This window comes from Melospiza melodia, chromosome 3, assembly GCF_035770615.1.
Source record: "Melospiza melodia melodia isolate bMelMel2 chromosome 3, bMelMel2.pri, whole genome shotgun sequence".
Classification (NCBI taxonomy): domain Eukaryota; kingdom Metazoa; phylum Chordata; class Aves; order Passeriformes; family Passerellidae; genus Melospiza; species Melospiza melodia.
The window spans coordinates 41,799,284-41,825,687 of NC_086196.1; the positions used below are offsets into that span (position 1 = coordinate 41,799,284).

At 40.5% G+C, this 26,404-nt stretch overlaps 1 protein-coding gene across 10 annotated transcripts in view; it reads left to right on the forward strand.

Moving 5' to 3' along the window:
- The window catches only part of MAP7 (microtubule associated protein 7), a 109,707-nt gene that overhangs the window by 4,519 nt on the left and 78,784 nt on the right, over nt 1-26,404 (forward strand). For 5 of the 10 annotated variants that reach the window (XM_063151473.1, XM_063151474.1, XM_063151480.1 and 2 more), the window contains exon 1: nt 5,827-6,495. The exons of 3 other annotated variants lie outside the window; for them this stretch is intronic. In XM_063151473.1, the coding sequence (XP_063007543.1) occupies nt 6,366-6,495 (130 nt within the window). In that variant the 5' untranslated portion in view covers nt 5,827-6,365. Of the gene's footprint in view, nt 1-5,826; nt 6,496-26,404 lie in introns of those variants that run through there. 2 more of the 10 variants (XM_063151476.1, XM_063151484.1) reach the window with 1 other exon arrangement.

Sequence of the window (26,404 nt, forward strand, 5' to 3'; positions counted from 1 at the left end):
ACAAATGCAGTGGTCTGCCTGTAACTATGGCAGAAAAGGTTCTGTGTATATTATATTCTTCTTTTACCCTACATATGCATGAGAAATGGTGTATTTGTGAAACTGGTTCAGGTTTAATTCTGCACCTCTCCCTTAGTGTTGATAGTTGCTTTCATGAAAACCAGTAGGCTTTAGGGACAAAGCTTGAAAATATGTATTCTAGGAGATCTGTCAGAGTTCAGGGGAAACAACTGTAAGGTGTCTACTAAGATGACATGCAGGACTAGGCTGCCCTGCTGTCCATATAAATGGAGCTAGAAACCCTGACTCTTGTTGACGATGAGATTCTTCAGAGAGGTGATGGAATGATTTGTGCTCCAGAAGGAGAGTCACTGTGAGACTCATGAGGGGAGAAATAAACTACTGATGTCTCCAAATATATCCTTGTCTCTCTGTCTGAAACTCTGTTCTTCCTTATCCAAAAGCCCAGACATCTTGGTCATCCTCTAAGAAACATGTTGGAAACTAAGATGTCAGTAAAGCACTGGTAATTAACACTGGTAATTAACACAGTTCACAGGATTCCATCCAGCAGATACTAATGCCGGTAATACAACAATGGAAAAAATTTTAATTTGGTCTTGGCATAGCTCCTTTTCTTTCATGTCCCTGTTTCTGTGAAAAAAAGCTTGGAGCCTTGTCTTTAAAGTATTCATTTCTACTGAAAACTTAGTATGTGAGTGCTCTTAATTTTGAGTGCTATACAAATGCTTGGTTCTCTTGAGACGTATTAAACTTAGGTACTCTAAAAAAATAAGCTTTTTTGTTGTTGTTGTTGTTTTTTGGTTTTTTTTTTCTCCCAGACAGAAGCAGTGACAACATTGCCCTGGGTATTAGTTTTAGGGCAATTAGAATTTATAACTTCTGTCTTCTACCAAATTCCTGTTTGCTACTGTCCTGTGACCTCCCAATTCCTTGCTGCCTTTCATTATTTAACTGACCATTGGTTGAAATTGCATGATATGTTCTACTATAGGGCCTGTTCCAACACCATTCTGTTATATATAAATAGTGTTGACTAAGAATGATCAAGTATGTTTTTGATTCATCATGGTGTGTCTTGTGCAATGTTTATAGTTAGTCATACTATGCAAATCAATTTAATTAAAACATGTGACAGACTTGTTAATGTAAGTCTTGTATTTGATTGTTTTATTGGCGTGTATGTGTGGAAAGTGTTTGTGAACGATGAGACTCTTGATGAGTTCCTCATGTTCATGTGCCTTTTTGTGCTGATGAATGAGTTTGACTGAAACAGGGTAGGGCTTCCAGCATTCTCCTAAATTTTTCCTATGCATGGAAATGCACACAGGTTTAGATTTCTTTGACAGAAGGGGAAACAGTTAACACTTACCTTCTGCCTAGTCACTTCTGATGAGTTCTAACAGCCCTTGGTCCAGTGTGTGGCACTGTGCACGTCAGAACGGCAGACTGGGAAGAAAGTTTCCCTTCTTATTCTCTAGCATTTTATATTCTTACTGATTAATTCAAGAGGCAATTTTTTTTCCTTCCAAGAAGGGGAAAAGAAGAAATCAATTATTATATCAGATGTTTATATACTGAAATTGTTTAAAAATAATTGAGTAAAGTTAAACTTTACTGCAGTAAAAATAATTGGCTGGTCCTTTATTATCTTGTATGTAAAATTGAGGCCCTAGAGATATCTTTGAAGAGAAATTTAGAAACCTCTATAAAGACAAGGTTATTATGTGTCACTTTTGGAAAACAAGAGGTAGAAGGAAGAGAAAATAGAGAGCAGCAGTGGAAAACATTAGGTGTTTGAGACAGTGGTTGACTTAATGGAAGAAAGTGGTTTTTTTCTGATACAGTGGCTATTTTGGCTATTTCCAAATTAACTGTAAAAAAACCCCAAAGCGAGGTACAGAGCTGAATCCCGCCTGTCTTTTTAAGGCTGGTTTGTTTCGGCCTAGGTTTAAATGCTAGAGAAAATGAAGTTTCCAGTCCTTTAAGGCTGGATAAATAGCTGTTTTCTCATATGAGTAGGAAAAAAACAAAACAAAACAACAACAACAAAAAAAACAAAAACAAAAAAAAAAAACAAAAAAAAACAAAACAAAAAAAGAAAAACCAGGCCCTACTTTCTCCATCTTTTAGGCTTGACTTCCTGATTCAAAACCTGGTGAAGTAGAAAATAAACAGACATGTGATTCCTGAAGAAAACTAGGAATAGATTGAGTTTGGATTTTAGTTAGTATATGTATATTTCAACATAGCCCTGTGAGGCAGAGAGAGTTGATGATCTTTATCAACTTCAAATTTGAGATTTGTATGATCCAGCACTGCCTATAATATGTATTTTTAAATGAGTTCTTAGAGAAAGCTTTTTATACACATGATTAATATTGAAAATATGAAAAATCTATACAAAATATGATTTGTGTGTTTTGATGATTAGGTATGTTAAAATTTTTTGGTATAATGTTTTTTGCAGAACAGGATGGGAGATTTTAATTGAATTTTCCTGGGTTTTTTTTCCTCCAAGAAAGAAACATTTGGAACTTAGCTCCCAATAGAACCCTATTGTTTCAGAGAGGGAAAACATGAATATGAAAGCAAAATTCTAAGATAGATAACTACCTTGCCCTTGACCTCTTCAGTTGTAAGAAAATCAGAAAAAAACAATGAAATAGTGGCAATCTGTAAATAATAATATTTACTTGATCTATTTCTTGATACAAAATACATGCCAGTTGAGGGGAAGCTTTCACAAGGTAGTGGAGGTGGAATGTAAAGTTACATGCAATTCATTATACTCTAAATCACAGTAATGAGCTTCATGGACAGTTTGGATAGTTTACAGGGAATGAAACAATCCTGTTAATGAAAGAAGATAGCAAATCTAAAATTCAGCCATGGTGACTGGCTTCAACTTCCTTTGCATTTCATAGGTAAAGATATCAAGTCTTAATACCCGAGGGTAAAGCAGAAACATCTCTCAGTGTGTTGTAATAAATATTTACATTTCCTGTATCATGATATAAGTGTCCTAATAGTCCTTGTTAAACTGCTGTTAAAGACTGCTGCATATCAGATGATGTTTTGTGCAGGTAATTATACCTATAGAGTCCAGTGGGTGAAAGTGGGTGTGTTTAAGTGTCATGGTTTGACTGATAATCAGTTTGCAGGTGTTGTAAAAAGGAAAATAATGACCCAGTGCCCTCAAGATACACAGTTGCCCTCACTCCATCTTTTGAGAGTTTTACTCCGTCAGTAAGAGACCTCAGCTGTGATTGTCCTAATGACAAAAACATAGATGACTAATGGTTAGAGGGGGAAAAAATATCAATAATAGGGGTTATTTAAGAAAATTGTTTGTCTTTTTTTTTTTTTTTCCAAGTGTTTAACAGCCTTGTTCCTAAAATTAGCCACCCCTTTGTTCCCTCAGGGGAATGTTGCTTTCATCCCAGTTTTCATATAGAAGCTCCCACGTAGATGAGACGAGGCAGAAATAAGCAAAGCTTTCCTGCTAGGAATACCTCAGGAACTTCATTTTCTTCCTTAAACCAGTGGATTGAGGAAGGAGGAGCTGTCAGTACAGTCTCTTATGCGGTGCTGGTACCTTTAATGTGTATTCAGTAGTATTTTTAGAAATGTTTCTCAGAAAAAAAAATTGCCCAAGTGCCTAAAGTTATGGGGGTTTTTATTATAATAGGTGTCCCTTATATGTAGTAGGTTGTATTTTATTAGGCATTTGAAAACATGTTGTGAGCTGGCATAGTTTTTAACAACAGGGACCTTGAAATAAAATCTTGCTGTGCAAGCTGAATGTGCTGTTGATACTTTTCCTCTGTCACCTCTGCATTAGTAAGTCAACAGGAAGGAAAATGTGCCAACACCTCAGTTGCCTGTGTGTCATTGCTCAAATCCATCTGCACCAGCCCCGGAAGCATCAAACTTGGTTATTACTACGTTTTGTATGGAGGTCAAGTCACTCTTACGGGTATGGGGGATTCTGCAAGGACCAAGGAAGTAATTCTCAGTCCTGTAGCTGTCCTGCATGACTCCTGCAATAATAGGGAAATGGACATGCTGAAACAGTAAACATACCTGTAAGGTGGGAAGCTGCTCCAGTCAGGTGTATTTTTGCATGTTATATACTTCTGACATGTTTGGAAATGCCTATTTAAGGACTTTCTAATCAAAGGTGATTAAACAACATTTTTAAAAGGTAGAAATCCATACTTAGTGACTTAAAGCAGTGAAATGGGGTGGAGCAATATTTAATGAAGCTGCCATATAAATATTGTTTTCTATTACTTTTTTTTCTGTTGACAGGTCTTGGCACGTATGAAAAATTGTGATGGTACCAACTACTGTCCACCTTGTGTGATGATGTGTGTTCTGTTAGGTAGTGTTTGTGGTTAGGTGGATGGGATTTGAGGAATGAAGCTCTTTCTCTTTATGGAATAAAGTAGTGGTGCCTGTATAAACGCCAGAAGGCAAATTGCTGAGGCAAAGAGCAGCTTGTGTTAGAGCTTCTTGCCTTACTCCTTTGTCCACACCCTGTAGTACAAAGTGTCTCTAACTGCACACAAATGACATCATGTGCAGCTTCCGTGTACGCCCAGAGTCCAAGGTGTAGCCAGGAGGAAATACATACTAGAGGTGGGCTCTGGGCTTGGTCCTGCAGAATGCTTCTGTTTTGGTTGGGTGTTTTGTGGCTGTGCTGGAGAGGGAGGAACGGTGCAGCTGAGCCTTCAGGTGGTGCTGTGTTCTTCTGGATCTGCTGTGATCCTGGCTCATGAGCCTGAGATGTGCAAGGACAGAGCTATCCTGCCAGCTGAGCATGATCCAGGACTCCTCTGTAAAGAGCACCCCAGCCCACTGTGGCAGTCAGCATAGTTCGTGTCATAAATTCTGACCCTGCTTCGGTTTTGTTACCTGTGTCGTTAGGTGATCACATACATCTGTGTGACTCGCAGTTTTCAATGAGCCACCTACAGACTTGTCAGCTACTGTCTGTGCCATCTTGTGGTGGCTGATCAGGTTACATCAAGATTCCCTTAAAAAAACCAAACAAACAAAAAACCAACCAAAACAAAACAACCCTGAAGTGAGGAAAAATAATGTACTTTTAAAATTACAGAGTGATTCCAGCTGGCAGTTTTTCTTCGGTAGCATTTTGAAATGGTGAGCACACCCTGAACTGAGGTGGAAGCGGATGAAGTTTAAGGTGTCTCTCAGGTGAAATATCCGGCATGTTGCATAGTGGCATTTGCAGCTGTGAAGGATGAAACATTCAGATTGCAAAACTTGTGAGCAAGCATTGTGTTGTAAATGGCTTAGAGAAAATCCAGAATGCCAGCATATGAGAAAAATCAATTAACTAAAACTACCTGGGCTGTTTGGACTTTGCTCATTTTGTCAAGTGTATGTTAAAGGTTGGTGCTGTAAAACTAATGGCGTGGCACGGAATTTTCAGAGTTTTGTTGCCCCATGCTTTCCACACAAACTAGAAATTCTCATTTTTGCGTTTTCACATGTGGAAAAGAATGTTCCAACACCTGCCTGTAATTGTGGGTGTATGCATTCCTAATGCAAAAGGTATGTACTGCATAGGAAGGTGATTAAGGGGGTGGGGGGGCGGTGGCACACACGACACCCAGCACATGCAGATACAGAAGAGGACTCATCCTCATTGTTTTAGGTTAGGCTGAAATTTTTAAACATGAATAAGCAGAACAGCTGAGCAAAAAGCAGGTTCATGCCTGGCGCCTTCCAGGCTTCTTTTCGCTCAGTGCTCGTGTGCTTGTGCAACCGCAGCTCCATTCTCCCGCTGCCTGGAGAGGAGGAAGGAGCAGCCCCTGCTGCCGAGGAGCTCCCAGCTCTCCACAAGCGTGCAGGAGACAGCGTTCCCAAGGCCGGCTCGCTGCAGCTGAGGAGACAGCACTCATAGACCCTCCTTTGATTAGGATGTGTCCGTGTTGTCAGGGCAACTGTTAACAGCGGCGTATCATATTTTCTCCTCTTGTACTGCGTGCTGAATATTTTAGTGTGCTGTGGCTGGAAGAAGGTGCTGCTGCAAGGAACCTGGAGCTGTGGGCCGGGATCTGATTGAACAGGTTAAGACAGCAAAGAGCAGCATCCAAACCAATGTGCCTTTGATTAGGGCTTTTCTTCAAGGAGGGAAACGACTGCAAGCCTTTCCTGCCGACTAGATGTTGGTATTTGTCAGCTGTTTGCATACTGCTTATCCATAGGGGATCTGTTACAAGTGCTCAAATGAACAGACAGCGTTGCAGCTAGCAGCTAATCAGGGGCTGGAGTTTCTTACTTTTTTTTAATAAGCAAGAGGCAACAGCAGCATGCCTGGTTCAGCTATTGCCCTCCGACAAGAGAGACTGAAGAAAAGTGCCAGGCCAAGTCCCCCAGGTTTATTCACCATTAATGAAGAGGATGAGCAGCAAAAAAATGGGAATTCCACAAGACTGAAAGGTACGTTGCTGTTCTGCAGTGCAATCAGGGCTGCCTGAGGGATACGCTGCACAGCAGGCACAGCAGGGTTTTATTAGCTCCTCTGTGTGCTACAGAGAGTCTGTAAGTGGCTGGTGCAGTTTGGCACTCACAAATGTGCTGTGCATGATAGGTGTGTTTAAATCCCCTGGCTTGTTATGCAATCAGCTGCTTTGGCTCTGAAGAAAACAATACTTTTTAGTTATTAATCACATTTCTTCTGATAGGGATAATGGTTCTGCATCTGAAATATATGGGTGAGCTTCTGTGTGTTTACTTTGACTTCTGTTTACAGTCTGGGTAAATAACTGTTAAAAAGAAGGGTAGGCTTGGAGAGTACAGAATGCAGTGCCTGCCTGCTACAGAAGACAGCTTTGCCAAAGACAATGTGAAACTGTCTATACTTCCACTCGTGTGCGGGAGGGGCAGTGTGCCTTTGGCAGAGCATAAAAAAATACACATTGTTCTAACATGCTGACTTTTTGTCCGACAACAAAACAAAACAGACAGAAAACACAAACCCAACAAACTGTTAAAGAAAAATATTTATGGTGCTTAGGGTAGGTAAGCAGTGGTGGCAGAGGGATGCTGATGGCCATTGATTTATAGCAGGTCTGTCAAGCCTGTGTAGCCACTGTCTGCCTTGTATAATTTATTTCCTATTTCCTATATGGATCCTAGTATTTAAACTCTCTTAGTCTGTCAGGGATTCTGCTACTTACAGTTTTGAGTTTGTTTTTTTTTTTTTTTTGTCTTCGAGTGGTTCTGTGTGTATGAACACTCCTTTTGGGGGGGGGTGGAGGGAAGGGGTGGATTGTACCAGTTTTTGTTTACAAAACAAATGTTAGTTTGTAGCCTCAAGACACTGTTTTAAATTTCAGTTATTACCATTCTACCAGTAACAGGAGAGCCTAGAAAGCATTTAAATAGCAAATTTATAGTATGTGTATTTATTAGATCTGAATAATTTACAGCTGATTATTTTCTTTTTCTGAAGGAAAATGATAGCTAGCTTGGTAGCTTTTACAAGCAATTTCAGAACTCAGGTCTTATTTGTTGGGGTTTTTTGAGTTTACAGCTTGTACTTTTTTTTTCTCAGAATAGTAAAAGACTTAACTGGTTAGAGCTTCATGATAAAATATATATTGCTAGTCATTGTAATATGCCTGCTGTGTTAGGATCTTCTGTTTGCACTTACCGGCTCCTCTGTGTATTTGAAACTGCCCATATAAAATGGAGATCCAAACTCTAGCGTGAGGTTATTGAATTCTTAATGTTTTAAGAAGCATATTACTTTACTTTATCACCCACTGGATAGCTTCCAGAGTCAACAGTTCATAAAGCTAAAAATCAATAATTTGCCTGGTTTTGTTCAATGGCACTGCTAGTTTCCCAAGACTTTGTTGACTTAGCTACTCTTTTCTACTTGCAGGAGCTACACATATGTGCTTATCCTTTGTCTCTCTTGTTTTAACTGAGATTTGATTTTTGATTATTCCTTTATTTTCTCTTGTTGCTGTGAAATGTAAGCAGATGTGTGTGAGCAGTAGCACAGATAGCAAGCAAACAAGTTCATGCAGTTTTAAGAAGATAAAAAACTTGTCAGCTTACCTTGACTGCTCCTGGTGAGAAATAATATAGGAAATGGTACAAAATATGCTGCAACAATATTAATTTGCTTTTCATTTTACTAGATATTTAAAATAGCTCATAGTGTCTCTAGAACAGTGCACCACTTGCACAGTGATACCTGTGGGTAAATACCTACGTCTGTACATCTGAATGTTATCAGTCATTAGGTGGGTTAGGCTGGAATGCCTGGAAGTGAAGAATGCTTGTACTCAGGGTGCTCTTCTTCTCCCCTGGTACCAAGAAAGGTCACTCCTGTGCAACTCTGACTGGGTGATGGACCCACATGGGGCTTTTGTGAATCTTTAGTGCCTGTTTTCTCTTGCTTCTTTACAGGGTTTGCCTTTCTTAGTTCTTTACCTGTTGTTTTTGCTCAGCAAGCACCTGCAGCTACTGAGATGTTTATTTATGTTTTTTTCTCTCTAGCACATTTTAAGTCAGGGTCCTCTTTGTGGGAGATGGGCTAAATGTTGTCTTCATCTGCAGTTTCTGTTATCATGCTAGACCTGTCTTTGTTCAGCAGTTTAAAACCCAAGAGTCCTTTAATGGATCTGATACTCCAAAGAAGTTCCTTCCTCCATTAAGTGTATTTCAATATCATCACAAGATTTAAAATAATCAATATTTTAATATGCCAGGTCTTCTCAGACTACTAAGGCTTGATTAGACTTTTTATGAGAGTTGTTTTATTTCAGAAACAAACATTTATGTGGATCTTAAAGTGGCTGGCCTTTGTGAGGTTTTCTGTAAATTGATTTTAGTACTGGCCATTCCTTTGCTTGTCTGGCTGCCTGCATTGTAATTGGAGGAGTCTGGTAGGCAAAATGAGTTTGTTTCTCCAGTGAAAACAAATAATGACAATGCTGGAGGTATTAAAAGCGTGCAGTGACCTTTATAGCCATGTGCTCCTGATCTTTCCTTTGCTTTGATGTGAACTGTATTTACTGCTTTTTAAACAAATATTTTAACTTCCCTTCCTCCTCTTGGCTTTGGGACAAGGTCTGCATATTTGTTATATATCTGTATGGCACCCATTATTTCAGCGTCTTGAGATCCTGTTGTGTTGTGGAAGAGTGCAAATAAAAATTACTTTGAATAACCTTTTTTACCTTTATTAACAGTATTTATTCTCCTTTCCTGTTATAGCATTCAGGAATTTTGTTACATAGTGCACTCTTCAAATACAATTTCTATGGGTTTGCAGAAGCTTATTCTGCACTTGAATTGGTTTTTGGTTTAGTTACCAGCTTTCCTGAAGTTCTGCAGCTATATTCACAAAAAAACAGGCAAACAGGAAGAGAACCACACACTTAACAGACTCAATGTTTCCTTAAAGCTTGTGTAGTTAAACAGATACTGTTTCTGTGACTGAAGACAATGTGTGTATGTGGTTCTGTACATAATCACAAATACATGACTTTGAGTAGATTAGTGTTTAATTACAGGTATCCGTCCTGTGTGTGTGAACTTCAGCTTTAGCCATTCCTTGAATTCAGGCACAAGCAATTCAATCTGCCTTAGAGGATTTCCCTCCTCTGCTTTGTTAATTTTGTGCTCCTTGGATGTAGTCTTAAAACCTTACTCACTCTTATGAAATTTTGAAGTGGTGCTTCCTCTCCTTCCTCTTAGGAGGAGGACCTTCTCAACTGTTGATAATGTGTTTCTGAAACTATCACTTGACAAGGCTGGAAAAACAATGCTCATGTTTCTGGGTTATGGATTTGAATACTTAATAACTGAAATAATTATGACATTCATGACAAATTAGTGAAAAGTCTCAATTTAGCAATGGAATCCTTCACCATCCTGCTTATTTAAAGCTGATCAAGGGAGGGTACATCTAATCTACTGAGTATTGCTAATACAAAGCTAGACATACCTGCCTTAGCTTTCTGAAGAGTAGCACTGATTCTTTGTCTTTCACTGATCTTGAAAACAAGAGAAGGGCTTTTTTCAGTCCTTTGGCGAATGTGCTGGTCATCACTGACAGTGATGACAGTGATCACCAGCAGATTTTGCCACTGTCGTCTGTTATGTTTGTGCATACTGTTCATTTCAGATGAATGATTTGTTCTTCCAGAGACATGGAGGAGATTTCTTATATCATGACTGTTTGGGTGCTTAGTTGCCATGTTCTGTGTGTGTTAGTGAAACACCTATTGCTTTTTAGACTCAGATTTTCTAACTTTTAGTTCAGTTGTTGTCTGTTACTGTGTGTCTATACCCAAAGCAAACTTAAAATGCCTGAAAGAAAAGGGAACTTGGCATCTTCAAGTGCATTAAACTGATAGTCCTGGAAACTGAAACTGTATACTTACAAAACAGGTATTGCATGGGGTGTGGAAGTGTAATTTTATCCCACGCTGCAGAGTGTGCCTCAGGCAGGATCCAGCATGACAGGGGAGTCTCTGGCTTTCACCACACTTTAAACCAGCAAAACTGCCTGGGATGGTGGCTCTCAATGGGGCCTCTTGATGCTGGTCAGGAGGCTGACCTCCAGTGTGTTTGGGGCAAAAAATGGTGAGCAGTTGTTAAAGGCTGATGAACTGGCTTACCAAAATCAAGTATACTGGAGGTTTTTCTGACAATATATAGCCCTATCTTGCCCATCTGCATTTGAGGCAAAGTGAGTGAAAGGAGTGGATGGAAGGAAGGAAAGGAACCAATTCTCATTTCAATGTTGGTTGTGTAAAGGGGCAGGGCTGAGAACCCAGACAGTGTGGTCTGGTGTCCTGCACCTTCCACTGAATTCTGCTGATGTGTCTGCACTTCCTTTCTTTCTGCTAGCTAAGGCCAGGAGAAGAGGGATCCAAAAGTATCTTTGATTCTTCTGGACATTTATTTACAGAATCACAGAAAAGGTTGAGTTGGAAGGGATCCACAAGGATCATTGAGTCCAGCTCCTGGCCCATCACAGGACCATCCCTGGGAATCACACCATGTGCCCAAGAGTATTGTCCAAACATTTCTCCAACTCTGTCAGCCTGGTGCTGTGACCACTTCCCTGGGGAGCCTGCTCCAGTGCCCAACCATCATCTGGGTGAAGAACCTTTTCCTGATGTCCAACCTAAACCTCCTCTGACACAACTTCAGGCCGTTCCCTCAAGTCCTGTAACTGGTCAGCATAGACATCAGTGTCTGCCCCTCCTCTTCCCCTCACAAGGCAGTTGTAGATTGCAATGAGGTCTCTTGAAATGCCTCTCAAAGTCTCTGGGAGGTACATTCTTGTAAAAGCCCTACATTCATTGTTTACAGTGTAGCTGTTGGGGAGACAAAATGAACTGGTGTTTTTTTCAGCAAACTGCTGCCTCTGTTTGTAGGGAGTCCCCATTCATAGCTGTAGGTGCTAGGTAGCAGGAAGCATCCCATTTGTAACCATGACAAAGAGATAATAACATGAAGAAATTTATACGCAGTAAAGGAAAGAGACTATGCTGAAAGTCTGTGGGATAGCAGGGAATGTGTCTACAGACCAGTAGAGCAAATCTGATTTGTTCAGTCCCTCTGGCTTTCAGAGTGAAAGTCCAAGGTCTGAGGACTTGGCTTGTATTGTAACACAGCCTGTTCATCAAAGTGTGTGCTGGGATTACTGACAGTGCTTATCTGTGCTGGGTGAGAATCATCTTACACTTTTAGCTCAGCCCCATGAGAAGAGGCTTCTACTGCTGATGCTGGAGGATTTTGTTCAGTTCTTTTGGTGACTGCTTTTTTGGGGGGAAACAGCCTGTGGTCTATTCATGTGCTCAGGGAGCATACTTGACATTGAGTGCATTGATGGCAAAAGTAAAAAAAAAAAAAAGTATGTTGTTGATAGTTCTGAAAGTTTAAGTTATTTGTTAAGGTGCACTCAGTTGAACTTGGCATGTGAACTAGGATAACCCCTTCTAAGGAAAGACTGAATTTTGCAAAATAGCTTTTGTTAAGTAAATGCAGTTATTTCATCCAAGGTCTAAATGATAACACAGTGTTCAGCAGAACTGTCCTGGGGAGAATAGGATGCAACATTTGGCTACTGTACTTGCAGGACAGGATGCTTGTTAAAGTTGCAAAAAGATATGTGTTCAGTTTATTTGAGATAATTCTCAAGAAAGCTTTTGTATAAGAAGCACCACTCATGAAAGATTGACAGCAAGCAGTGGAGTTTTTCTCTATTCACTATTAGCTCTGTAAAAGTCATGACTTTAAAAACCTGGAATTTGGTATATGATTCTGTGTGGAAAATAAGTGTGAAGGGAGTGTGGGTTCATGGCCATTTCTTATGGGGAAAAAGAGAAACCTGGAAAGTGATAGATCTGTCCAAGAATCCTGAAATTCTCTGAGGTCTTGTTGCATTCTTTTTTTCCCTGAAAATATGCCAATAATACTATTTCAAGGACTTTATATAGTAACACAATTTTGGAATAAGTTGACAGCAAGAAGAAACAGATTCCTGTGTCCCATGACACACACCTAGGTAGTACCATGTTTTTATTTTGCAGTGAAAAATTGAGGCAATAGCTAAGCTCATGTTTTTAAAAGAAATATGTTGCACTTCTATCACCTGATATTTTTGTGATTTTGGTTTTGTCAAGAGTCTTAGTGCTCTTGCTGCTGTTTGCAAAGCTTGCTCAGAAACTGCTGTATCTGTTCACTCCCTCTAAGCTGGCTTTGTACCCAGGTACATAGCAGTCTGAATTTATTTTTAAGGAAAAAGCTTTTGCTTGTCATGTTGAAATTAATGAGCACTGGCCTAGAGCATTGCTTGTGGCCATGAGTGGTGATGGAGCTCTATGTATTACCAGGATCAGCTGATTCAGTGGGAGTACATAATTTTTCTTCCTACACAAGCTCACATGTGTGCCTTCTTTGCTTTCTTATCTACCTACAGAATAATTTTGGTGCCTTTTTAATTTTTTCTGGCTTCTTTAAATTCAATCTGTACTTTACAGCCGGTGACCTTGTTTTTCTGTTATTAGAGAATTAGGAGTTCTGAATGACAGCATCTCATAAGAGTCTCGTGGCATTATCAGAGGTCTCTTCAGAAGTGATTTGTGGATGTGGGATTTTTTGTTTGTTTGCTGAGACATGCTATGGTATTATTTAATCTAGTCTACCCAACCTCAGACCACAACAGTAATATTCCAGAACAAATGCCACAATGATTGATGCAATTTGCTGTGTTTTAATGAACTGCCTTCAGTCACTGAAGGTGCATCTCACAGTGCATTGTTTTTGCAGCCAAGCACTGCTTGAAACTCATGAGTTTTAGATGCATTGAGTTGAAGCATGGTTAGAGTGGGCACTGATGTCTATGGGTCAGATTTGTATAATGAATGTAAGAGACACTAAGAGCCAATATTTAATAAACAAATAAAAATGCAGATGAAATATCAGAAATTAAATCAGGGAGTATTCTAAAACTTGGACTTCGAAAACTTGTTGCTTGAAGTAAATTATTTTTCTGTTTCAGCAGAGTGGAATCACATTTACTAAATTCTGCATAAAACTCACATTGATTTATAGGTCTAACCACGAAACCCATAACTGAATTGTCCCAAGCCCCATCTTAGTGTGTAGATGTAGCCTTAACTGCTTAGTCAGGTTCAAGGGAGAAATGACTAGGGGTAACATGCAGATGGTATAAATTTTCATAAATTTTCTTTTTATGCTGGCAGTTTCAGAGGAGAGCCACTTGAATACTAGCTTCACTTTCTCCTTTAAATGATTAACTTGCTGATAATGGCTAGAGTAAACAAAGCTCCAGAAGGCAGGTCACTGCAGCTTAACCTGGATGCAGGTTTTTCCAGAGAGAAACTGTGTCCCTGTTGCAGTGGAGGAGACAAGGGGTTTGGAGCAGACGGTACCGGTGGAAAACTAAACTGCTTTGTCAGTACTGGCACAGACCTGTAGCTGTACTCTGTGTCTTTCTGCTGGGGAACTCTGAGTTGTTTTGAAGTAGATGAATACCTTCTCTAGCTTCAATGGGGTGGTGGTACAAGATTGCTTTTTATTGTCTATTGAAGTTTTTGTTCTGTTTTATTCTGGACAAATAGATTTTCATCCAGTTACTTCAGATCTGTTGAAGCCTAGTTTTGCTCTTCAGCTCTCTGGAGGAAACATAGTTTTTCTCAGGGATTAGCTGTATTTCTGCGCATTTTTGTGCAGTTTATCCGTGCAGTCGTCAACAAGAAGAAGCTGGGTTTCGAATTAAGAGTTGGAACAAATCAAGCATAGGTATCTGCTGAGATGTAAAATGTGGCAAGTAGCAGAGATTCCAAATTATAGAGGTCTTCCAGTTGATGCCTATCACACAGGAATAAAAATTCAGTTAGATGAAGCACTCCTCCTTTTCTGGTAGTAGTGTCTGTAGAGATGGCTTCAGGGAAAGCAGGAGTTTCCCGGTAGAAGTCACATCTGTGGTTTTTCAACTGGTCTCTTAATTGCAGCAAGGGGTCTTCAATAGTGTATGTTAGAGGCCAGATCTACAATCAGCTTAACTCCTAGGCAAACAGACTCTCTGCCTCCTGTTCTGAGAGTTATCCAAAACCCTCAAGAAGCCAGGAGAAATGGTCAGGGTACTGGAGTTCCCAGAAGGGAGTCAATGTACTTAGAGTTTGTCGTTTGGTTGCTGGCCACCTGCTCATCAGTCTTTATTTCTTCTGTTTCACATCACTGCTGTCTGAGCCTCCAGTAATACCTACTCATTGGCCTTCACACAGAGGTTGATTGATTGATTTATTTTCCCTGTCAACATTCTTCTGAGTCTTCTTATATCTGAAGCTGACATAGGACCAAGTCTCCTTCTGCAATGTCACACCAGGCACAACAGCTCACAGATCTCTTCTGTGCTCTGCCACTGGCTTTTTGTTTACCATTGAAGGGCTATGGAAAGAGGCTGGTGCCACAGCACACCCTTACAGGAAATACTCCAGCTGGTGAATTTTGTCTTCACAAGAGCTTTGCTGCAGCCTACCATTGCATGGTATGCTGTGCTAAAAATGTGCTCTTTCCTAATCAAAAAGAGGGATGCTCCCTGAAAGATCTGAGGTTAGTCAATGACACAGAAAAAATTAGGAAAATTTTTTATCATCTTTCTCCTGGGAGGCAATAAGGAAAAGGATTGAGGAACTAACACTTTCAAAACTCAGTTTTCTGTAGGATGCCTGAGTTCTGGTTTGATTGCTGGGAATACGATTGTAGTGCTGATGTCCTAGGCAGACAGTCTGACAAGTTAAAAGTCCAGTGAAAGATCCTTGACCTAAAATCTCATGATACTCTAGAACATTTTGTTAAATGTGCTGAGGAAGCTTGGGTGGGGTTTGTCATTCTTGAATTCCTGATCTTTTTCAGCTTGTTTTTAATCTCGAGCACAGGCAAGGTGTATTATAGAAGTGCTGACAGAACTTGATTCATACTGTTGTATCTTAGTGTACAAAGCTATCTTGTTTCTCAATTCTGCTTCAGGAAGCTTTTCTGAAAGCTGTTTTGGAAATGCAGGTTTATCCAGTTACCTGCCCTTGACATAAGAAGTAATTCTTTAACACAGCCAGTTCTGGCTTTGGGTTTTTTTCCTTTATTCAGTGTCAATTGCCTCATCGCCTGCATGCTGACTAAATGCACTGGTAAAATTACAGTACTGAATTTTGGCTTGTGTGCTAAGACACCACTAATCACACCAAACACATCTGAGCTGTTTCTAAAGACAGAGATGTCATGTCAGTGGAGTTTGCACTAGTTTATAGTGCAGGAGTGGCAGTGTGGTGGAAAACAATCTGATGAACCTTCTTGCCTGTCATTTCTTCTTAATTGTAGCAGTGGTTTCATTGAGGAATGTACATCCCATCTTGGACATGTGGTCCATACAAATTCTAGATAATGCCACTTTCAATTATGGTGTGCATCTCCTTTCACTAGAAAAATGAAAACATGTTTACCTCACTCTCATTCCCTGCAACAAAGGAAGAAAAAGTAGGTTTGGTTTTGTTGGGTTTTTCTAAACACAACCTTTACTAGCCACCTAACAATGGTAGTGATGTGTTTCCTTGCAGTCTGAACTGCAAAATAAGAGGTAAGGAAAAAAGCAGATGGCAGTTGTCATCTGTAAACCAGAAAAGGACAGCAACAACCAGCTGCTGAGGGAGGTATTGGCAATAAAACCAGACTGCAGATCAATTAGTTTGTGCTTGTTGTGCCTGGGTTATCACTGTTTTGATATGTTCTTACACTTCCAATTTGGTTTTTTTCTGAATTATGCTGTAATGTGTTGATCTACTTCTGTGCTAGTATTTTTCTCTATGAGGTTATTGTCAGTTTTAGGAAACACAGTTGTCACAGTTTGTGTCCAGTGAGTTTCTGTGAGCCTCACCATGCCTGTGAGTTTGGTAGAGTTATGGTGCTGTAAACCGTACCTCACATGCTCAGTGTCACTGCAGGCTGCCTGCAGCACAGCCTGCCTTTTCACTACAGTATGTTCAACTTCAATCTTTGTAGTCAGTAACTGATGCAGAGCAGTACTGTGCAGACTGGGGTGCTCACACACAGCACAGAGATGCTTGTGGATGCCTCCTGTTTTGGTTAGGCTTTTTAAAAATTCCTCTCAGATTTCACATGTTTGTGGCATCTGCATGATGAGCAATGTTCCAGGACTGAAATGTTTAAGGTGATAGTATGATGGTCAGATCTTCCTTTCCTGAGAAGTGAAGACAGCACCTCCATGATAATTGTGTTACAGTTCTGAAAAGGCTCCTGACCCCAAGGTTTGCAGAGGTGATTTCTGCTCATTTTAGCTCTGCAAACAGGCCCTGCTATTGCCTGACTGTAAACAGTTCAGTGTGTTTTGCTGCTACTAGCAGTTTCCTTTAAGGGAGCTCTTAACTAATCTCCATGAGGATTTAGCTTACTCTTTGAGAAAGTGCTGCTGTTTAGTCTTTGTTTATACTCCAGGCTGGGATTGTAGACTTTTCTTAAACTTGTCCTAGGATTTCTTTTCAAAAATATCTAGATAATTGCCAGTAGCAAGTTCTTATCCCTAAAATCTAGTCCCAGATGGTTAAACTGAAATTTTTTGGTTTTTTTTTGTTTTTTCTATACATCAAGGCACAAAGGTTTGCTGATGTCAAAGTCTGCCAGCCAGTTTTCAGTAGAGTTCTTGGGCAGGGGTACTTTAAAGATGTCATTGGCCTCTTCTGTGTTCCTGGCTTTTTTGTGGGGGAGATGTGTGGGGTGTGGTTGATTTTGTTTTATTTTTTAAGTAGGGGAAACACCAATATGGGTTTGTAATCCTGATGAGTTCCCAGGAACTTTCAGAAGGAAAGGGGTCTGTGTTAGGGAGACCATCCACTTCTGTGTGCCCCTTTCATGGCTCCAAGGAGTGTCATTTAACACACTTCATCCAGTGACTCACATAAGCAGACCTCTGCTCTTGACATTATATAAGCTAATATAGTTTTAGAAGGAAACAAAGTAGGGAGCAACTTCATGAAAAGCTTCACTTCTGCATTTCTGGTGTTGGTAACATGTTTTATGCCTAAAGTGAGCCCAGATATTTCTTAAAACATAGTGGATTGTGGAGTTACTGCATGCTTATAAATGGAGTGTTCGGTAAGTAATCTCTGTTCTGAAGTAAACAGAAGCCAATACCCTTAATAAGAATAAGATTTTGATTTTTTTTCTCTGTGGTTATAAAACCTGTTGTAATGTGTGTCTGAGGAGAGGGGGAGGCATTTCCTTACTTTTGAAGGACTTCTGCCATCCTCATCCTTAGCAAATTCTCTTCACAGAATATCCAGCCTCACTTTGGTGGACTGAGGTAGTGGAAGCGCACCGAGCTAGGAGGCTGGGAGTGAGTGAGAATGACACAAGTGAAGAGAGTCACAGAATGGTTTCAGTTGGTAGGAATTCTAAAGATCATATAGTTCTGACCTCCCTGCTGTGGGTAGGGACACCTTCCATTAGACCAGGTTGCTCAGAGGCCCATCCAATCTGGTCTTAAGCTCTTCCAGAGATGGGATCTACAGCTTCCATGGGCAACCTGTTGTAGTGTCTCCCCACCCTCACCGTGGGGAATTCCTTTCTAACATCTACTCTAAACCTACCCTCCTTCAGTTAGAAATCAATTCCCCCTTGTCCTATCACTACATATGCTCATGACAATTTTTCTCCAGATGGCACAACAATATATTTATAAAAACTGAGGCATGCTCTTCACTTGAGGAAAGCTTGTTTTTCAGTTTTAAAGCTGCTGCCATCTGAGACTGGTTATTGGAAAATAACCAGTTATTGATTAACAGTCCCTCCGTGACCTATGCTGCAACGACTGCCTTTTCACATGGAAATTCTTGTGACTTACAGAAAAAATATCATGTCTAGTAGTATTTACAGGAACAGTATCTGTTTCCCTCTCTGGGGAGAGGGTACTTGTTTTTGCAGAACATCCTGACAATAGTGATTATAATGAGAGCTTTCCCATCTGATTCAAATATTTCATGCTGTGTAGGGATTATTGAATATTACTCTGCATAAAAACAGTCAGACAAAGAGGTTCTAATTACTTACTGGCAGAGCAACAGTACACCTCCTTTCCATTCTCTGCACAAGGTTTTCTCCCTTTCTTTTTGTCAGACTTTGCTTTTGCTTAAATGTTCTTTTAGTTAAACCAGTATTTATTGTATCCTCCAGATGGATTTAATATGGAGCATAACATATATATGTTTGTGAGGTACATATCACAAATACTTTTTTTAACAACACGTTTTGCCTATAAACTTTTGAGACGACTTTACTACATGTAGGTTTTAAAAGATGTGAAATCACTGTGTGCATGTGCTGAAACCTCTGCTCTCTATTGCACTCTTGGATCTTTAAATGGGAAAATCCAATGAGATCTGGCTTTTCTGTTATATAACACACTGTTGTGCAATTATAAATGCTAAAACCATGTTCCAAATACCTTTATTTTGTGCTGCATTACAGAGAAGTGCAATGTTGGATTATGTTTTATGCTTTGCTTTTTAATGGGAGAAAAATAAAATGAGGGAAATTGGGAGTCTGTTGGTGCCCTGCATGCCTTTAAGATTAATTGGGACTTTGTACTGAAAGAGAAGCTAATTTGTGTTGAATGCAACTGGCTGCTGAGTAAGTGGAGCATTGAGGCTTATGTTAATTGGCAGTTGTGCCTTTTCTGCTGTTTCCTGGTGCTGTACTCGGTGACCTGGTTGGGCCGGGCTGGCATGGCCTGTATCTGCTCACATGCTGCTGCTTGCAGAGTGGGGCTGCTTTAATGGACACTTGCGTGGCACGATGGCCGTGGTGCTCCGAGCTCTGCCGTCACGTGCCAGCGGAGCCAAGAGCACTGCGTGCTGAGGTGCTGGTGGCCAAGCAGATGGAAATGGAGATTGCCTGCCCGGCTGGTTTGCTGGCTCTGCTGCCATTGCATTGGATTGCCTATTCATGGACTTGAGATGTAGATATGTACAGCAGTTGTTATAATCTTCTATGCAGTTTGAGTATCTTTTTGTAAATTTTGTAGATACAGAGCTGCCTGATCAGCCTGGGAAATAACAAAATTTTAAGTATTTCCATTCCCTGTCCCACCTGGGTGAGACATTCTAACATATTATAGTGTGGTTTGTGATTTTGGTGAAGCTTATTGTCTAAACTTTTTTCATCAGTGGTGTTTGTATTTTTGCTGTCTGTGGGTACCTTGTGGAGGATATCTTATTGTCAGAGATTTCCAAGCAAGGATTGCTGCTGACTGCTGTGGCAAAGCACAGAGCAGTGCTGTGGTTATGTGCTTAGTGCTTTTGACATGAAGAGAAGCCTCTGTCCCTGTATCTGCCCTTGAGCAAGTAGGGTACTACCCTTCACCCACATACTGTGACATAGGTGTTTGTGAGGCATCATTGACAACTCTTCCAATACTTGAAATAAATTATTTGGGAAAGAACAATAGTTAATATTGCTAAGCCATTCCTTCACCCCCAGGTAAACAAAGTAGGAACATTTATCTATGGGGAGGAGATGGGATATGGTTTGTTTTGAGGGTTTTCTCTGAAAATCCTTAAACAAATACAGACATAGGCAGATTATTAATGCCAGAGGGGTGTGGGAAGAAGTTACACTATTGATTGTGTCACAGGCTTTGGCAAAATGAAACACAAGGCTTGTAGACAGTGATTCTAGATCCTGTTCTTGCTGTATTGTGTCAAGTGCTTTCCTTCTAAGAGAGTGGGTGAAAAAGCTCAACTAGGCTATTACCTGCTGTAGTTAATTCTACAAATAGATGGACACTAAATTTTGTAGTCATCTGTCAGAACTGGAAAGATATCCCATGGTATCAGCTGAAGTCCACCTAGTAAAGGACTTAGGTACTTCTGTTTATGTGCTCCTTTCCCATGATTTAAAAAACCTTTTCCAAAGGTCTTTTAATAAATTCTCTGAATAATAGTTGAAATAAAAACAAGGCTTATTGACCTTGAAGTATTTAAAATATTGCCTGGGATAGTTGCAACTGAATGCTTTTCTCTTTTCGGAACTGCAAATGTTTTGCACAACTGTAATTCTGCCCTATGTAGTTCTAAGTCATGAGTAGCGCAGAGCTCAGTTTGTCCTAAGAAGAGCTATGTGTGGGGAATTTTAAAGATGTCTGGCAAGAAGATGCATGCTTAGGCTTGTGCAACACCATTAAAAATGCTGGGCCAACTTTGTCCCTGTTGTCATTCTTCTGAAGCAAAGTAAATTGAAAATGTAGCAAATCTGACCACGCTTAAAACATTTATATTTTCCTTTTCTTAATGGACTGAAAGCACTTATTGCCCTGTCCGGATCTCTCTGGCTTTATTGAACTGAACTGCCTTTTGCAGGTAAACAATTAGTGGTCTAATTCTTGCTTTAAAAAAATAACCATACAATATCCATTTCAAAGAATGAGAATGCTCCCAAGGACAAGTACAGTACCTCAAGTTGCCTTGAAGAAACTGGTGCAAGTTTCTCATCAGCCTTTGAATCCCAGATCTGTTTATTTTCTGAATTATTGGTGGGCCTGTACATCCTGCTGTCACATGATATCTCAAAATAGTAGAACTCTAAAAAGGTTGATAATTTTGCAGTGGAGTAGCTACTTTTTAAAACTTTTTTTTCTGGCAAGTGGGGAATTATTAGGCTATTAGGCACCTTGGAGACAGGGAGTTTGGAGCAAGGGACTTATAAAATGAATGGTCTGAATCATCTCTCTCCTAAGTCAGGGCTGAGGCATTCTGGCAGGACTTCAGGCAGGGCTGCTCCAGCACAGCCTGGTATTGCTTGTGTGGAGAAACAAAGGGCTTCAGTCCTGAAATACCCAGCCTGCTACTCATCAGAGAACAGGGCTCCTTAGGATTTGATGGGAAGACAGGTCAAGAATGTCTGGCACAAGGAAGAGAGGCATTATGAAGAAGAGTTACTTCTGCTTTAATTTTATGACTGAAATCTTGCTTTTTTCACTCTTCTTGTTGTTCTATTGCAATGTTTACTTACCTGGACTTCCCAGAAGCCTGCACTGTCTGTTTATCTGGAATAGTGGCTATTTGTGTGCCAGTAGCTCATCTGACTTGTGTTTTAGAGCTTCCCAGAGATCAAAGCTGCATTTACAAGAATGGGAGAGAAGCTATGCTGGACTGGGTCCAGATTCCTTGGGTTTGTTCTCATGCTGCTGGCAGTAAATGTCTAGATTGTTTTGCAGCCATACCATCAATTTGCTGCACTGCTTATGCTGGGGGGACCTGGCACTGAATTTGACTTTGCTGCATTTATTTTATTGCAAACGATGCATCATGAGTCAGAAAGAGAGAGGTGTTAAAATGATGGCTTGTGGATGTCATCCAGGATGTACAAAGTCAGCATTTTCAAACACAAAAGCTACAGAAGTGACTGTACTGATACAGTTAGCCTGTGCCTCAGGGAAACTATTGCAAAAAAGTGAAATGGTCCACTCAATTCTTTGATATGTGGTCTCTGAAGTCTGCATTATTTAATAGTGAACCTGTCCCAAAAGTTATTGGCTATTTGGAGGCTTGGGAGGCTTTTCAGTTCCTTGTTTTGGTTGGATTGTTGTTGTTGTTTAGTTTTGGTTTGTTTGGGGGCTTTTTGCTTTTGTTTTTTCTTTGTTTGGGTTGTGGGGTTTTTTTTTTTTTTTTTGCAAGTACTTTAACATCGGCTAACAAGGCTGCTGCCTTAAGACTAGGATTTGGCTGCAACTTATGAAGTGCCTCAAACAACACTTTGGGGAGTAATGAGGCTGCCTACTCTGCCACTGAATCAAATACTTAACTGCTGCATGGTTGTTCAGGCTCTATTCACTGTTCAGTAATTGCAGTGTTTGATAGTGTGGCTCTGTCTTTTAAAGCTGTTCACCAAATTCCTTGGTCCAGAGCAGTTTCTTCAAGGACTTGCCAAGCATACAGCTTAACTAAGTGCAGAACAGACTTCTTTGCACAGAATTTTGTCTGCTGGGAGGAAAGGACATAGCTGGGATGAAAGGTGCACCAGCACATCAGGCAAGGTGCAGTTCCTGGCAGTTCTCACAGAAGAGATGTGTAGGTGTGTAGTCACATCTGGATACAGATGTGCTTATTAACAAAGTGAATGGACAGTGTTTCTGAAGGGTACCTGCTTCCCATGGATGCTGTACAGCAGTTACATGTATAACACTTTGACAGTACACTGAAGTACATTTGGGAAAAGGTGGTGCACTTCCTAAGGAAAATGGCCTATCCTGGAGCTGTTTGTTGAAGTTCCTATGTCTTTCCAGTAATAACATCCTAGTGAAACTAACTTTAGCTGCTTTAGCCCACATTTCTAGGAGCTCCATAATGATGGTAATAAACAGAAATATTTTTCTTTCTTTAATGCTACATAGCTGCAAATTATGGCACTTCAAGATTCTGGATTCTACCTCTCTCTCCTTATTAAGGAAGCCTACATGCACTGCTGCTTAACTCTGAGTTCTTGTGACTGAAACTTGCCTATTTTTGCTGAACAGTGGAAGCCATGACTCTCCTGACAGCCTCCTACTGAAGAGTGTATTAGACATCATTGCTTAGGTGCTTAAATGTGTGGAATAACTCTTAAGTTTTCTCCTCTTCTAGGACACTGGTACAAGGGAAGCAAATCTCACCCTCAAGTAAATTCCCTCATAACCATACTATTAATCAAAATCGCTGATTAAAAACAAAATCTGTGGATATAGGCCTAACTGAAGTCCAAATGTGTATAGTGACATTAACTATACTTAAAAAAAAAACAACTTGAAATCAAATTGGCATCCTAAGGCTCATACAAAATAGTTGGAGAAGGTTTTTTACTGAAACTGTATGATCAATTGTGCAATTATGGGTTAAGAATAAAAAAATATTTTGCATGTTTGGATCACATTTTTGGGCAGAAAGAGGGCTTTTTTTAGCATCTAATGACTTGTCTCAGACTACCTAGATCACCTACAGGTCTTATTCCTGGCAAGCGGCTCATGAGAACTCCAAGAGAGAGGTGTGTTTCCCTCCCCTTCCTGGAATAGGAATTGCAGCATACTTGTGGTATCTGTCAGCCGTGTTCCCCCTGTCCAGCCATACTTTGCCTTACACAGGTTTTTTTCAGAACAGCCATGGTAGAGACTGAACTTTCAAAAGGGATCTTTAAATTGTTGTTCTTGTGTGCCAATGCACTCAGCTGTTTTCAGCTAATGCTCTTTGGGGTTTGGGGAGTGTTTTCAACATGAGATCTGCTCTCAGTACCAATGTGTCTGTTTAATTGTTCTTTTTGATGTTTATATACTGGCTTGCTCTTGGGTATGAGGGCATTGCCTTTCTGTGTGCAGTTGGAAGGGCAGAGCTCGCACAGTGGGTCAGGAGCAAAGTCAACAGAACAGTGAAGGACACCTGACTTTGCTTATTCTTATGCACCTGACTTTGCTTATTCTTATGTCACAGTGACTGTTGACTTCTACAGGAAAAAAAAATGTTGTGCTATTACTGCTGGGGGGGGGGGGGGAGGAACTGACTGCTTGTTCAGATTTTCAGAAGCTTTTTCTGTTAATGTGCTAAAATAATTTTGTGAGGACATTGAATCTACAGTGAAAGCATGTCTTGCCAGGAGACTCTTAAGCCCCATAATTGTGATTGTTTCCTGTCTACCAGAAAGTAAGTAGTTCAAATATCCACTTTTTGGTTTAAGTTGTAAAGAATAGGAAATATAAATTGAATATATCTATACATGTATGATAAATAACTGATAGGGTAGTTTATTTTGGAGACATTTATAGACACAAAGGAAGAGCAATAGGTGGTTCACAGACAATTTAAGAAGGCCCACATGGAGAGTCACTCAGTAAGTGGGGTAGGGCATGTGTGGAGATGCCTCTTGTCTTTCTACTGCTGGTCTGCCTCCTAAAGGTGAAGCCTTGCCTGCCAGTGTAAGGCAATCCTCTGCTAATCTGGGGAAATCCATTTTGTCTCAGTCAGTTGATATAGGCAATGATCTCTTCACTCAGACTGAGCTTTCTTCCTCAGAGCTAACTTGGAGGATGGCATTAGAAGGAGAGAACACTGCTCTCTCCACTGCAGAGATTAGCTCTGGTCACTCTCAGTATTTGACTGAGAAACACACACTTGCCAGTGCATCCAAAATCTGTTGAAATGAAATGGCTGAAGTTTAGGAAATGACACTGATGACGCTTGTGCTGAAGTAATGACTTACTTGAATGGAGTAAGTTCATTTATCCATGGAGGTCTCTTGCCCTGCTAGCCTGATTTCTTTCTCATTGGAATGCATCATTCTTGAGCCTGGCTGCAGTAATCTCAACTCTTATAAATCCTTCTTACCATCAGGGCCTGTTCCTATGGCATTCTTCAAAGAATCCCCTGAAGAGCCTGAAGTCACCCCTCTTGATGTCCATAGTTATAATCTTTCTTGCTGCCCTGCTTCTTCCTCACCTAATAATGAACTCCACAATCTCACGGTTGCTGCAGCCAAGGCTGCTCCCAACCTTTCCCATCTCCACAAAGGCCTTCCCCATTTGGTAGCATGATGTCAGGAGCACACCATTCCTTGTGGGATCCTCTACTTGCTGTGACAGGAAGTTGTCACCAGTGCTTTCCAGGAACCTTCTCTAGTGTTAGACTCTTCTTTGCTTCAGCAGGTGTCAGGATGGTTAAAGACCCCCACAAGAACCGGGGTGCCTGTGACTTTGAGGCTGCTTTGAGCTGCTGGTAGAAGGGCTTATCTGCTTCCTTCTACTGATCAGATGGCCTGTAGCAAACAACCACAACTGTCTCTTACTGGTCTGTCTTTTTTTCCTGACCCTTAGGTCATCATCCATCCCTAGACAGAGCTTGATACTCACATAGAAGGCAACTCCACCACTGCATCTTCCTGGTCTGTTTCTCCTAAACAGCGCATGGCCCTGCATGACAGCATTCCAGTAATCCCATCCCATGGGAGCTATCCCATCATGTCTCCATAACTGTGATGAGGTCAAAGCCCAGTGACTGCACACAGATCTCCAGTTCCTTCTGTTTGTCTCCCATGTGTGTGCCCTGTGTACAAGCACCTTACAGAACTGTTTGATTGTGCCAATATCCCCGTGGGGATGCAGAGGGATGCTCCATAATCCTGTGTTGTGGTTGCATCTTTGGCTGCTTGTGCTGGTTTGAGGTGTTCTCTCTTTAGCCTCCTTTTACTCCTAGTGTGGTTGCTATAGTTCTTCCACACCCAGTCTCTGTTCAGCCTATGTCCCCAGCTCCCTTCAAAAGAGTTTAAAGCTCTCTCAGTGAACCCTGCTGACAGACAGACAGGGGCCTACTTGTTGCCAGCAGCCCAGGTGCAATAGAAACTGAGCTAAACACTTAGCACCCTCTCTGATCTTTACTGTTTAGCTCTTTCAGCATATAGTATTTTACATGATCTAGGAAAAAACCTGGTTAATTTTCCTATTCCTTTCAGAAGAGGAGTAGGATGAAATCCTGTTTTAAAAACAATTCAGAAACTGATTAGGAGAAACACCTACCAGAGCACAGGACAGTGCTCTTGTAAAGTCAACTCTCTATATATTTTTCTCTTAAAACAAAGAAAAGCACATTTTTTTTCTTTTAGCTGACTTTTTCATAGAAAGCCTCTACCAAGGGTTTTAATACATTCTTTTTCTGTAATGATTTGTGTAGATATACATGTGTTCTGGCTCTGCATTTCTCAGCTTTCTGCCTTTTAAGTCTCCTTTTTAAACTGAGCTAAAACAACATCTATTAAAAATTAGCTT